The 14860-nt window shown below is 38.1% G+C and overlaps 2 protein-coding genes across 5 annotated transcripts in view; one reads left to right on the plus strand and one right to left on the minus strand.

Annotated features, from left to right (window-relative positions):
- The window catches only part of ALDH5A1 (aldehyde dehydrogenase 5 family member A1), a 12275-nt gene extending 11807 nt beyond the window's left edge, over positions 1 to 468 (minus strand). The window contains exon 1 of the mRNA XM_009637897.2: positions 433 to 468. Coding sequence (XP_009636192.1) covers positions 433 to 468 — 36 coding nt within the window. The remainder of the gene's footprint in view (positions 1 to 432) is intronic.
- Positions 8 to 14860, plus strand: part of GPLD1 (glycosylphosphatidylinositol specific phospholipase D1) — a 23325-nt gene continuing 8472 nt past the window's right edge. For 2 of the 4 annotated variants that reach the window (XM_035893453.1, XM_035893454.1), the window contains exons 1-15: positions 8 to 641; positions 3452 to 3507; positions 4447 to 4525; positions 5609 to 5706; positions 6882 to 6992; positions 7278 to 7326; positions 7816 to 7870; positions 8875 to 8982; positions 9714 to 9741; positions 9828 to 9967; positions 10930 to 10995; positions 11521 to 11644; positions 12221 to 12360; positions 13516 to 13702; positions 14734 to 14844. In XM_035893453.1, the coding sequence (XP_035749346.1) occupies positions 545 to 641; positions 3452 to 3507; positions 4447 to 4525; positions 5609 to 5706; positions 6882 to 6992; positions 7278 to 7326; positions 7816 to 7870; positions 8875 to 8982; positions 9714 to 9741; positions 9828 to 9967; positions 10930 to 10995; positions 11521 to 11644; positions 12221 to 12360; positions 13516 to 13702; positions 14734 to 14844 (1449 nt within the window). In that variant the 5' untranslated portion in view covers positions 8 to 544. Of the gene's footprint in view, positions 642 to 3451; positions 3508 to 4446; positions 4526 to 4550; positions 5707 to 6832; positions 6993 to 7277; positions 7327 to 7815; positions 7871 to 8874; positions 8983 to 9713; positions 9742 to 9827; positions 9968 to 10929; positions 10996 to 11520; positions 11645 to 12220; positions 12361 to 13515; positions 13703 to 14733; positions 14845 to 14860 lie in introns of those variants that run through there. The other 2 variants (XM_035893455.1, XM_035893456.1) reach the window with 2 other exon arrangements.

Raw genomic sequence — 14860 nt, forward strand, 5'->3', positions numbered from 1 at the left:
GGCAGGAGCGCTCCGATGATCTCCCCCAGTCTATCAACTGGGCTTCCAGTCTGCATCGTAAGACCCAAATGCGTGCGTGCAGTGGTCACCAGAGCTCATGGATTTGTATCGCCTGCAACTCAGGAGCTAGTGTATTTCTACTGATACTGCTTTGGCAGTTGGCTTTAGTTTTTTGTGAAATCTGATGTAGCTGTTGTAAGGCAAGCACATCATGAGCTGGATGAACTGGGGGGGGGATGCTCTTACCCGCCATGTATGTTAACAGACCTCGCTGCTGCTGTGCGGTGATGGCAGTTACACTGCCCAAACCCCAGAGATATTACAGAATTCAAGAGGGGAGAACACCTATAGGTTACTTCCTTTTTTTATATTTATTTGAGGTAAAGAAAAGCATTGGTGTAAAACAGCCTTTCAAATATGGCAGTCATTTACTTGCTGTGTCAGCAATATGTCCAAAAGAAAAGGCATGCTCCGTAACCTACATTTCAAAGGTCACAGTGCTACTGCTCCAGCCTTCTGAAAAATCACAGTTCGAGCCAGCATCATGGCTGGTTTGAAGATTTGGTCTGTTTTGCTGGTGATACTATACCATTTCTGTCAAAGATGTATCCCAAGTGGAATTTCAACACATGTTGAAATAGGTAAGACATGTTCAAAATGAATTTTCATGCCTTTTGAGTTGCTTGGGAAGAGAAGTAAATTTAGATTTGGCTGGAAAGCAAAGGGAGGAAGTAATATTAAAGTAACGAGCATGCTACATCATTTAAAAAAAAACTTGAATAACACAGGATAGATGAGTAGTTTCGTTTTGGAGTTTGAAAATTTACTGGTTTGTGTAAGCAAAATGCTTGAGTCAATTTGGTTGCGTATTTTTCTGTCTTCTGAAACACAGGCATTATGTAACTGGAATGTTTGTGTCTGAGTCTTAGGCAGACAGGGTTTGGTTTGGAGAAAGAAGAGGAATATGCAGTTTATGGGATTGTTATATTTAAACAAGAGAATAACACAGATCATGTGTGGTAGCTCTGTTTTCAAGTCACCGTCTATTCACTTTGCCATACCTGCATAAAATAGATAAAATGCTGTAATGTGTTTGTATCTATGACTAACATAATGAAAATTTTGTTCTGTGTCTCTTTCTGGTAGGTTGCTATCTGTAGCCTGAAAAGCCTAGATTTGTAGAGAATGAAGGAGAGAACTGAGTGAACATCAAAGTGGGGGAAATACTTTTGGTTTTAATTTCCTGTTTGCATGTGTTATTTTTAAAATCCGGTTTCTGCTGTAGTTCTTGCAAGAACACTCATGCATAGTGCAAGGTTATTCTGAAACGTTGACTCATAATAAATTGACGGTTTTAATTGTTTGCTCTTCTGTTGCTGATTCTAAATCCGTTGTTCAAACAGATAGTAAAAGGTATGATGTCTCTATTCAGGTAATCTTCTCAGACTTTAAGTACTGAATACATGCAGCTTTGAACAAGTTAAAGGCTGGGATTATTCATGGCATTCATTTGAGACTGAGAGTATGTTCCCTTACTGAGTGTTGTACCCTAGGTCAGCGTCCTGCAACCATTCGCTTTTCCTAACGACATGCCAAGAAATCCACAGTACTCAGTAGGAGAAGTCACACTGCCTGATGTTAGGCAAGCGCATACACCTTTGCAAGCTCAGGGCTCTAGTTACTGAGCATGAGCTTCTGAAAACTTGAAATAACAGATTTGGCAGAATAGAGTGTATTTGCAAGAAATCTATGAAGAGAAACAAGAGCTTGGGCATCTGTCCCAAAGCAGTAATTTTTTTTCTAACCAAGGAAACCTATTGCAGAAACCTGCATTTATATAATTTAAAGATCTTGGTTATCTGAGGAGTAGTGTGTACACTGAACTATTGGGTCATAGTTTACAACAAATTTTGTCCATCTGTCTGAAAATGACCTTAAACTGCATTCAGCTCTGATGTTGCTAAAATCAGTTATTTTATTAATGTGCAAATAAAAGTCCATGCTGGTAAGATACTGAAAGTTACTGCCAAATCCAAACACTGAGTATTCCAGGAAGAAAAAAACAAACTGTAGAAAGGAACTCTTCTGACTCCAAACCAGCACCAAAGTCTATCCTGGACAGACTGCTGAAAGTGCTTTTAAAACAGTGAAAAGCTCTGCCTGTTCAAAATGTTGATCATGTTCGGTGTGCTCAGCAGAGCTGTGCTGTGTCCTACTTGCCATGGCCTTGTTGCTGGAGGCAGGTCTGAGTGGGGAGGCTCTTCCCCGCCCCCCCCCCCGGGGGCTCCCATCAGACCTGTGGGGCTCTGTGGAACTTTGGGGATCCATCACGAAATTTGTTGTAAAGGTGAACTTTCAGGACCTGGGCCCATATGAGTAATGAGGTAAGTCGGGGGGGGGATGGGGGACAGGAGACAGGAAAAGCAAACTGCCAAACTGAGAGTCTCCCTCACTTTAAGTAGAGATGTGTGTTGAAATGGCGGAGCCTTAAAATGATAGACTTTTTTTTATATTATTATTATTTTTAAATTATTCCTGGTTTGGTGCAAGATTGGTCCTTAAGGTATTTTAGCATATTTGTATAAGGATGGTTTAGATCAGTGGTTAAACATATTCTGGGTTATCTTCATCAGTCTTAGTCTGTAAATAGCTTTAAGTGAGGAGTAAAACTTTGTGTGGGAAGACAAGACCATAACCCATGCATGCAGCTTCAACCAAATACTTTGAGAGGCAATGTTGTGTATTTTTAGAATAGTGTTAATGGATTGTTCCTGAGAGCTAATGTTAATTAGGAGGAGACTTCATTAAAGAAAAGTGATGTCAGTTTGCTTCATTCTTGTGTTACGCTTGCTCAATAAATATTTTGGCAGTGAAAATACCTACCTATGCAGTGAATAAACAGTATTGTTTACCTTGCTGACTTTAGATTTTTGCTAGTTTTTGTACATGTTAAAAATTAATCAAACTGTTAAATGTCTGCGTTGATTCATGAGGTACCTTTTTCAATGTTAAGTGCAACTGAAGTGAAACTGAAATACAATTCATGTGGGTCCTTTACAGCTAGAATTTTATTATCTGTACTCTATACGTGCTGGGTGTGATCCGTGCCAGCTCACTGCTGTCGCTCAGTTCTGGACCCGGGGAGTTCCTTTTCCCTGCCATTAAGCACTGTCGGCTTTGTTGGTCAGGTTGGGAACTGGGCACTAGGGAGAGACTGATGGGACCTCAGTGTCCAGATGTGCCACAGAAACAGCATTTCCTTATTAGCTGCCTAGGTGAGAAAACACACCCTCCCACATGTACAGCATTTTCTGAGAAATTGTGTTTCATGCACCTGCACCGCTTGGCTTGGATATGACGATGCAGTGTATTCTGCTTTTGATAATGCTTCTAACAAAATGAGCCTGGCTACAGTACCTGTAAATCAATACTTCAATATGTTATTTTTCAGCACATAGAGCTCTGGAATTTTTCATTAAGCGTGAAGGGAATGTTAATTATAGACAGGTAGGAAGCCTATTATTGCTTAGTTGTGTACACCTTTTTTCTGAGTTTTTCTGTCTGTCTTGCCTTTCTTTTCTTTATTATTTATTCTCAGTAACGTGTAACTATTGTGCCTAGACTGTACTTTTACCTTGTTTTGTTGAAAATCACTTGACTCCTTCTGAATACTATTGCAAATATGAAGTAGTTATAATAATGTGTATATACTGTGTATGGTTTCTCTCATTCTTTCCCATCATCTTAAGTCATACCCTCTGTGGGTGGTTGTATTAGAAGAATCAGTAGAGGGCTTTCGGAAAGGAGATTTAGTAAACATAAGGGTAGCAAAATGACAACAAGGTTTTGAATTTAGTCCACCGCGTGTATCATTTAACCAATTTCTGGTTGGTGCAAATAGCTTTTTCTTTCATGGGCTGCATCCAGAAGAGCACTGCAAGCATGCGGGCAGTTTTCATAAACACGTGAACTACGTGTTTTGTGTTTAAAACATTTTTAATACCCTTTAGCACAATGTAAAGAAGACCATTTTATATAATTGGATCTTTTATCAAAGTAGGAGATCATTCAAGGGCAGTGTTCAAATTGTCTGCTGTAGACAGCTATGCTGTGATTCAGAGGATGGGAGATAGCAGACCAGGCTTTGTGTCTAGTCCAAGAGGAGGAGGGCACCTTCAGAAGGTGACTTCACCAGTACTTAAATTAGATCGTATGAATACTTTCCTAAATGGTCTTTCAAATTATGGTGTATACTGATTAGTTTAGTTTCGCTTACAAGTATTTTGGCAAGGGGGGGAGCAGGGCGGGATGATGGTGGATGGTGACAACACTGATGTAATTGTATCTTGCTGAATATTTAAATTTTATGTTCAATATTGCCAGTGAACTGTGGTTTTGTGCTGTGCAATAGTATTGTGATTCCTTTTTCCCCCATCCTTTGCCCAGTTATTGCTAGACCACCAAGACGCATTTCAGGCTGGGAGCATTTATCCTGATGCCTTTTATCCTTCAATCTGCAAAAGAGGTAAGAAAAGCTTTATAAGTCCAATATTGTAACAACTGTATTTTTATGTGAAAATCCTACAGAATTTAGTAGGGTTGAAAATAGTTATGTTGTAAGAAATGAAGTATGGCCAAAAATACCTTCTGGCATCCACTATTTTTGTCAGTACTTTGAGCCTTTTTGTAGAACTATGTAAGAAAATAATACATTTAAAAATATTCTAAGAAAGTAACTTTGGGGTAAATCGAACTATTTAATGTGTAGAGCAATTTGATAGAAGGATGCTGTTTGACTAAATTAGGTCAGATGACTGGGTACTGTCTTGGGGAGAAATTGAGAGGACAAATTTTCTAAGTCTTAGGGAAAGCCTGGAGCTCATTTCTGTATTAAGAAGTACAAGTTTCTAGCAGATCAGTCACGAAGGTGATTGGAGAATATAAAAAGCTCGCAAAAACAAAATAGTGTAGGACTTGCTGGGGGTGGGGAGAAAAGTTTAGCATCCCAGTTGAAAGCCTTTCCTTTCCAGACTGCTGTCTTTTGCCTTCTCCTGTTTGAAATAAACATCAGTCTTAGTTTTGGTGCTTGCAGATCTAAAGACTGTGCTACAAAATTAGCACCCTGTTGCAGTGGCTGTAAAGAGTATGTCTTGACTTGCAGCTGAGCCCCTGATTTTTCAGCTCTGGTAGGTCAGCTCGTGATCATAATCAGCTTCTCCAGCAACACCGGAGCTATAAAACAGCCAGCTAGGGCTTGTTCCAGGATATTTGCTACTAAAGTGGTAAATCTGGATAGTCAGCAATTAGCAAGCAGGACAAAGACAGCCTGTCCCCCAACAAACAAGTTGTTGGGATGTTTAGGCAGAACCAGGGACAAGGCAGTGATACATAGTTTGTGTGAGGCTATCTGGCCAATTGCTTGTTGACATCTTACTGAAAGTCTAAAGTGAGGGAGGTGTTTATTTTAGTAGGTCATGCAAATTCAGGCCCATTAACTTCAAAGTGTTCTTAGGATCTTTTTTCTCCTTCCTCCTTTTCTATTCTTTTTTTCTTTTTTTTTTTTTCCCCAAAGGAAAAATCAAATACTGATATAATTTTATTGCAATAGGAATATTCCATGATGTGTCTGAAGACACTCACTGGTCACCATTTCTCAATACAAGTATTCACTACATCAGAAGGAATTTTCCTCAGCCTTGGGAAGAGGTAAGAAAAATTCCTTTAACTTCTGACTTTGCTTTCTACTGTTTTCTTCACCTTCACATGTTGTTGCAATTTCATCCTTTGGGAAGTGTAGAAAAAATACACATTTTTAAATTAAAGTCTCCACCGATACAGGAAAATTTTAAATCCTATTTTCATCTTTACCAGACAAAAAAGTTATGGTATCAGTTATGTCCAATGTGGTCTGGTGCTTACGATACATTTCCTAGGTCCAAACTGTCAAATGTGATTGGTGTTCTTGCATCATCATCAGATCTGGTTGAGTGTTTGCCACTTTAAAACCAGGCGTCTTTTAGAATTCTCACTTGTGAAATCTTGGACTTACTTAGTCCTAATCTGCTCTTGTTTGTGGCATATGAGCTACATAGGAGGAGGGGAAAAACAAATTGTCAAATTGAGAATGATTTTAAAGGTCATATTGTTTTCTCCTCCTTACTGGAGAATTTGCCATTCTGTCTCCGCTGAGGAGAGTCATACAGGTTGAGCATCATTTGAGAGCTTGCACTCTTTAAAACCTAAGCAAATCTACTTGCCTTTTGACTGGCCATTGGTGAGACTGATCTTGTGAACTGTTAACCCTTGGGAAGTACAAATTTGTCAAAAACTGTGATTCAATTACTGGAACTTACAGTGATTTAATGCAGAGAAGTCTTTTCTGGAGAAATGAAATTTTTGTTGCTGATGAATTTATTCCAAATAACTTTTCTGTTTGTAGGAATAAGATGGGTAACTCCATATCTAGGCTTTAATCGGGTATTTTTACAGTGAACAGCACTTGCATAGGAATGTCTTTCTCTCCTCTGTGTGTCTGCACAACACCCATGGTGGCAGAGAGGGTTCACTCCTTGGAAGTGTTTGTCCTCAGTTCAGAAAAACACATTAGTACACATCTCACTTGAAGTACACAAGTCGTCCTGACATCAGCCATGTAATTTTATGGCCTTGGACTGTGCTTAAAGTGCTTAAAACTCCCCAAGTCACAAAAAGTGACTCCAGCATCAAGGAATGATGATCAAGACTTTGTCATCCTAAGTTCTTGGATTGTAAGAGTTTCTCACCTATATCCTTGTATAATGCACTAACATAAAATGCTCACCTCTTCTTAAAGACAGGAGTAAAATTACTGACATTACTACAAATGGATTGTTGTTGTGTAGGCTACAGAGAAGCTGGTGGCTTTCCTGTTTGGAATTGCCTCACATATGGTGGCAGACGTTAGCTGGCACAGCCTGGGCATCGACCAAGGATTTCTAAGGGCCATGGGAGAAGTAAGCCTGTATTATTATATTTATTGATATAACTGGAGTTATTGGAATTGATAGTTTGGCTTTGAACTCTGGTCCAAAGGTCTGGGGAGGGAAGAGAAAAAATGGAGCCCTGTTTCAGGAAGACTTTCAGAGAGACACAATGTCACAAACTCCATAAGAACAAAGTTGGTCAGGTTTGGGACCTGTAAACTTCAGGGTTTGCTTCAACAGTTTGTTTCTGTTCATATGTTTGTATGGAAGGATGAGTAAAATAAGCAGATGGTTCTCTTGTTTTTCTTTCTCCAGATTGATTTTCATGGTTCATACTCAGAAGCTCACACTGCTGGCGATTTTGGTAATGTTTCTGTTTTCTGATCATAGATCCTTCTATTGGAATAACTAGTCCCCTTCAAAACCACAGTGGGTGATTCTGGCTCTTACCCTGTGCAGTGCAGGACCCAAGAATGAGTCATATAGACACTGTATTCTCACTCTTCCCCCGTAGCTTGCAAAGCTCTGCTATCCCTGTCCTCATGCTCGATGTTTCAGGAGATGCGATAGGGCATAAAGGCCAAAACACAGGTGGAAGGATGCTAAAGTTTAAATGGAGTCACTACTGTGATTTTTAAATTTTACATTATTCTTATTCTCTGGAAGTATAAAATATGCAGCATACTTTCAGGTGAACTACTTATGTATTCTAAATATACAGCTGGAGGATCTACAATATAAACATAAATAGCAAAGCCATACATAACTTCATCTGCACTGTTATCCATGATAGATACTTAATGGGTTTGGTTTGTTGGGTTTTGTGGGGTTTTCTTCATTCTTCCATCTGCAGGAGGAGATGTGGTGAGTCAGTTTGAGCTGGACTTCAGTTATCTGGCATCAAATTGGTAAGATAATTATAATATTTAATCATAATAATATTTAAATAAAATACAAATAATAAAAAAAATAATGTAATAATTATTTCTTCTTATTCCATATACTCACTGTGTTTTAACAACATGCTCTCCTTTTTTATCTTTCTTTCAAAAGAAACCCTTGCAGCTATTGGAATTTTTCTGAGTTTGGTATTATTTATATGCATATTTACTGTTCCCTGGCATGAAAAATTGGAAGAACACAAGAAAAAAAGTTTTACATATAGGAACACAGCAAGAAAGTTCAAATTATTTATCTCTGAAGGGAATTATAAGTAACTATATATAAAATAATCATTGAAAAAGCTTTGCTGGAATGTCCGAGCAATTAGTTAAATAACTCAGTTAAATAAATCTCACTTAGATTACCATGTCAATTTTTGGAATTTGCGGATATTTATGGTTATAGATGCTGTGGAAATCAGACAGGTTATAAAAGCATAAAAAGAAGTGACAGTTTTAGATAGACATGATTTTTTTCTTACAGTTTTTAACTGAAATAAAAGACTTGCATGCCTTTTTTTCTGCTGATAAAGTAGGTGATTTGAGTTATTTTGTTTAAGTAGAATGTTGTTCATCTAGGTGTAGAAGGCACAGTTCATGAATAAAACTCTGGCGCAGCTGTGGGAAATGTGTATTTGGTTAGGAGTAGATTTGGCACAGCGTAGAGTTGGAGGGCATCCGTCAAGATTATGTGATCACCAAGCCAGGGAACGGGTGTAGGGAGTGTGGAAACTCTACCAGTAGTATCCATAGGGGAGTGGCTCTACAGGTTTCTGAGTCTGAACCTAAACAGGAGGAGTGTGCTGCACCTGCAGTCCTGGTCTTTCTGGCATTTGTAAATCTTCATGACCTTCTATAGTCTTTTGAAATTTAGAATGCTTTAACACAGGCTGTTGTTATTACAGAAACTATAATCTTTTATCAGGTGATGTGGAAAAACTCTTACTATAATACTTTTGCCTTGTTTTTAGGTATGTGCCTGTCAAAGACCTAGCAGCTATCTATAAGGAATTTTATGGAAGAGAGATCATAACTGAAAGCACAATTACTGACTGTACTTACCTGCTGTTTCTTGAACTGTAAGTTGAACGGCTTTGTTTCGGTTTTCATAAGTGAAGCATATGTAGGAAAATGATGATAATCCTATTTGAAATGCTAGCTCAGAAATTTATGCATTGAGGTCAGCAGTATAGACTCCCTACTAGACCCCCAAATCATAAAACACATGAGTTTTTTTAATGGCTAGAATACAAATTTGCACTGATTAATAACTGTTAAATTCGTCATCACACCATAGATTCAGCATCTTAGCTATTTAACACATTTATGCATTTAATGTAACCATGCCTATCTACGTGAGAACAGCTGTGTCTTTAAGTACCATTGCATGATGGCATGTTAGCAATATAATTTTCAGGTACTGAAGGAGTAGTGTACATACCTAAGTAGATGGCTTATCTACACTTTATGTAGACTCTTTCAAGTCCAAGAATAATTCAAAAGAGACTTTTGGTATCAGGCAATGTCTGCTTTTGAATGTCCTAAACAGCCTAGCTGTATTCTTTATTTCCGTTAATTACCAGTAGTCATGTAGCATTTACAACCACAGTGAATCCCTCCAAATTAGGGGCAGCAATAAAGTTAAGGTCATTACTTCTCACATTAGAGCTTTCAAAAATGTATTAACAGCCAACAAGGAAATGTAATGACTTGCATAGTATTTACCATACAGAAGCCTTGAAAAGAACTATCTAAATAATTAAATATTATTAAATGAAGCAAATTTATTTCTGAATATTTTTTTTTTCAGGCATGGAGAAAGGCTTGCTGTTGCCAAGGTTGGTCTTCTGTTTTCTTTATAAAAATGAGCAAGTAGCATGAAGATATGTAACCCATTTTACTAAGTATGTTGCTTGTCTCTCAGCTTTTTCCAACCTACGCTAGCAAATCTCCATTTCTGGTGGAAAAGTTCCATGAGTATTTCCTCGGAGGAGTGGATGACATGGCATTCTGGACAAACAATATTTTTGAGCTGACGAGCCATATGCTGGAGAATGGAACAAGGTATAGCTGTGTTTCCTGCAATATGATACGCAGCAGTCAAGTTCTGACACCCATTTGATAGTTCTTCTGAAGGCAGGTTCTTTCCTAGAAGAGATGCTGGACTTTAAATCCTCACTTGGACAAAGGGATTTCTGTGGCAGTCTTTTACCCAGGTGCACAGGATTGCATGGGCCTTGAGTTTGCCTTTGTTACATGTTCACACTCCTTTCCCCAGGCAAGGCTCTGGCGTGCCCAGCTGATACTCGATGGAAAATTTGGGGCATTCTTTAAGACGTACTCAAGGGCCTGCTTAAATGTTTCATAGCCATGCCCTGAGGTTCTGCCTGGCTTGGCAGTCTGAGCCATGGTAGCACCTTTTCTTTTGGCTGCTAGCAAAGATTTCTCTTCCTAGGGGAGGGCAGATACTGCCTTCAGACACTGAAGACAAATGTAATTAGAAAGAGTAAGAGTATGTATTCCAGTGTTGGAAGCTGTGGGTTGTACCTGGAATATCATATTTTTATAGAAGTTCCGGCCCTCTATTGCTCTGTTACAAGTGTAACTTTACTGTGAATAAGTTTGTAAGACCAACAGTGGCAACTAATCCATCCATTTATATGGAAAAGATCACTGCAGCTCTTTGGGGAAATTATGTTTGAAATACAAAATGGCATAATTTGTTGTGTCCCTTCATTAAAAATGCTTTAGGTTATTAGAATTAGCAGGACACGTTTCAATAAGTTTCCTTTAAGAGTTATATAAGGAAGGACATGTGAGATTCATATAGAACCTAATCAAGGTCATTAAAATAAACACCAAAGGGGTTTCTCAGGATCATAATGATGCTCCGATTTTGAATAAGCAAGGTTTCTTGAGAAAACCGATGACTTCTAACAGAGGAATCAGTACGAATAAAAGTTGTATTTTTAGTTTCACTTTCTTTGTGGGAAAATGTTTAAAATGCATTCTGCATATTTCTTTAGTGGCTGCTTCCTGCCTGAGAACCCTCTGTTTATAAACTGCACAAGGGAGCACAAGGACAGCTACGTGTAAGTATAGCTCTGAAGGTTCAAAGATCTACTGGTGAAAGGAGAGTCCTCCACAAATGTGAACAGTGAAGCTATTGAAAATTAGAGATATTTTGGTCTACCTTTCTGTGTGTGAATTTGAGTTTCTTTTAACTTGATTTTACCTTCCAGCCTAATGACAAGAATACTTACCTAGCACTTGTGCTAAATCTTCACGCTTCATTTGCTTGTCACTCTTTGTTCCGCTAATTATGAAATTACTGATTCAAGTTTGCCCTTACCATAGATAATTCTCTCCTGATTTACATACAGAAATATGGAACTCAGCTGTTCAGAGCGCAAGTGTATGTACAAGTGTATGTATTCCTCTAGCAAGCATCTCAAGAGAAACCAGCTTAATTGGTATCTCTGGAGAACTCCCTTTATATATGGGAGAAATAGCCACCGGGTTGCATGCATTATGATTGCTTCTCCTAGGTTTGTCATGAAATACTCAAGTAATTAATTCAGTTATACTAATTGTTATTACTGTCTTTTTTATTTTAGCAGAAATAAACAATCAAAAAATGAACATCACAAGAATACAACTTCTTTGCTTACAGAAACACTTGAAAAGAATATAAATTATACAGAGAGAGGAGTTCACTTCAACATACAATCTTGGGCAACAGTAAGTGAGAAGTGATGTGTCAGGTAAAATTCAACTCTGTATAAAATTGTTTTAATTTCTGTCTGAGATGCTGCGTGTTAGAGCAGGGTCTCTGGATGTTAACAGTAGCCTGTGACTTCACCTCACAGAGATTCCAGTGGCCATTGTTAATCTATATATGTACATCATGAATATTCAACTTTTACACTTTTCTCATTGTATACTGAAGTTAGAACACATCTTGCAGTGCCAAAATATATAATATATAACATATAAAATATATGATACATAATAAATGACAAAATACATCTTTAGTACTCACACTTTAGTATTTACATTTTACAGAATCATATGATTGCTTTTTGGGGTTAAGGAGTCCCAACAAAGCATAGTAGTCAACAATTAACAGTGCTCCATTTAGAGCATACAGATTTTTGTCTCTATCTAGAATGGTGCTTATGACCTGAGTCAGAGGCCACTTAGATCAATGTGGTGATTTCCACTGTTGGTGACTTGGTTTCGAGGTGCTCCATAACGTTCTAGAGTTTCAGCCTGTGTTTTAACCATTCTTGTGTCTCTTCATTATTTTTATTTCAGAATTCCCTCCACTTGATAAAGCGTGCTTTTCAAAGCAATGTCTGGAAAGCATTAGCAGCTCCACATCAAAAATCTTCTAAGTACATTTCCAAGCCAGCAGCTTCATATTTTCTGACTTCACCCTATGCTAGACTTGGATGGTTAGTAATTTTTTTCTTCCCACCTCCCTCTTAATTTCTGAAAATTCTGAGTACTGACCAAAATATTTATGTCTATTCTTTGGATACTCTTTAAAGGTGACGGTCCAAATCTGGCTGAATGGCTTATATTGTCTGGCCAGAACAACAAGTTAACCCATAAAACCTTTCTTTCAGATGTTAGCATAAGCTTCTTTGAGTTGGAACTGAACAAAACTGTATCAAGAGCAAAATTTCCATTCAGATGTGAATTCTAGTCAGATAACCTCTTTCTTTGGAAGGGTTGTCTTGTCATTTTTTTATGTTCTCTCCTTAGTGAAGGGGCTCAATACTCTGTGTGTGATCAAGCTCAAAATGGAAGGAATCAAAATTAGAACCAACATCAGCTCTAGTTCCAAACAGTATAGGAACATTGTTACCCTTTTTTTTGTTATTTGTTGATGCTTGTGCAGAATTAATTGTCTGTCCCAAATTGATCACTGATGGTGCCTAGCCATTGTTCTTGGAAACACTGCACCACTAGCAGGGAGTTCAAAGATAGATTCAGGGCACAGAAAGAGGCATGTACTCTCTCTCTTTGCCAGAGAGATTCTGGCTTTACCTGCCATTTGCACTGCTGCTCATCTTGCTTTGTTTCTTCTGACTCAAAAATTGAAGATTTAATTCTTGACTTTACTTCACACCAGCCAAGTGAGCAGTAGTTTATTCTTTTCTCTCCACATTCCCTCTCTAAACTCCAGCATGTTACTGAGACCTGTGATCCCTTTGCTTATCTACTGTTAAGTTCATTGGTTAAATCAGAGGTTCAGTTAAAAATGTACTTAATTTCATCTTTTGTATTCTGTGTCATATGCAAGTCGCCCTTTTTCTTGCTCCTAGCTCTGATTGCTCTGAGGTGCCTTGTGTCAGTAAGTAAAAAGCAGTTCCTACAGATCTCAGCTGCATTAATAGAAGATGAATCTTCAAGATTCTGGTTTTATTTAATTCAATTAAAAAAACCCCAATTATATAATATGAAAAATGCTGTGTAGGTACAAAAATAGATGGGGAAAGACAGGTCTTGTTTTACTTGAAAGAAATAAATGTGTTCATTTTCTGCTAATGTTGTGGTAGTCTGGAAGCTAATGCTGTGATTTGGTTAACTCCCTTGATGTACAGGGCAATGATCTCAGCTGACCTAAACCAAGATGGACATGAAGATCTGGTGGTTGGAGCACCAGGGTACAGCACACTGGGCCATGTTCAGATAGGACGAGTGTATGTGGTCTATGGCAACCAGTCAGGTTTGCCACCAGAGGACATGGATCTAGATGAGAAAGCTGACCAAGTACTACAGGGTCATCAGGTGAGGATTCAAGTCAGGTATTTGTCACTTAATTTTTTTTTGCCTGAAAATGTGGTAAATTTTGACTGAGCAATAGTATTATTAATATGTATGAAGATTATTCCTGAAATGCTTCTCCTGGTAAAAGGATGTCATATGCTTTTCAAGAAAAATAACCATTACTTCAGTCACAGGAACAATTAAAGCAATGGTGATCTGTAGGTTCACTTTTATTACTGTGCCAGATAGGTGGGCATTAGAGCATAATTTGCCCTTGAATAAAGCTAAGATAGTGTCTCTAAGTCACAGTATAGTTCATTTAGGTCCCTGCATTTATTAAATTATTGTGATTTTTCTCTTCCTTTTTCATCTAAAATTATTCATTCAATATAAGTTTCAGTTCCTTTGAAGCTACATTTTTTCATTAGTTGATGACTTCTCACAAAACCATTGTTTGTCTTTACTAAGAGGACACGTTATTTTTAAAAAAACCTATGATTTGACATGATGGTGACTGGCTTGTAACTGAGAAGCAGGACCAAATGATCTTTTTGAGTAATAAAGACGATCCTCTGTAGAAAGTATCTTTATTGAAAAAGAAGAGACTAGAGCAAGATATGAGACACATTTCCTTTTATTTGTTTCTGTGCTTATAAACTATGGAGTAACAGCTGCTATCTTCTTACAGAGTTTTTCAGTGGTTCACAGCTATAATGCTGTTAACAGGAAAGATCATAAGCTTAACATCAATGGTGCACTAGTCTCAGAAGAGGAAGTAGCAAAGCAGCGTCATACTGTGTTCAGTTATCTTAAAATTTAACACCTCCACATCCTCAAACAGAACAGTTGACTCCAAGTGAGTGTGTTAGTATGACAGTTACTACCTGGGAGAACAGTGACCCTAAGAAAATGTTAAGAGTTGTTGGGATAGATTTTTGTCATCTCTGTTTCCAGTTCTTGCCTGTGCTGTGATTGCAAATGTGCATTAGGTTTTGATGGTTTTGTCTTGAAAACATCTGTTGTTTTCATGAGAGCAATCCTTCTTCTTTTAGCCTTCAGGAAGATTTGGTTCTGCCTTGGCAGTCCTGGACTTCAATGAGGATGGAGTGCCAGATCTGGCAATTGGAGCACCTTCTGTGGGATCTCAGTTTCTTGCTTACAAAGTAAGCCACACACATG

The sequence above is a fragment of the Egretta garzetta genome, unplaced genomic scaffold (genome assembly GCF_000687185.1).
Source record: "Egretta garzetta isolate BGI_Z169 unplaced genomic scaffold, ASM68718v1 scaffold14, whole genome shotgun sequence".
NCBI classification, from domain to species: Eukaryota; Metazoa; Chordata; class Aves; order Pelecaniformes; family Ardeidae; genus Egretta; species Egretta garzetta.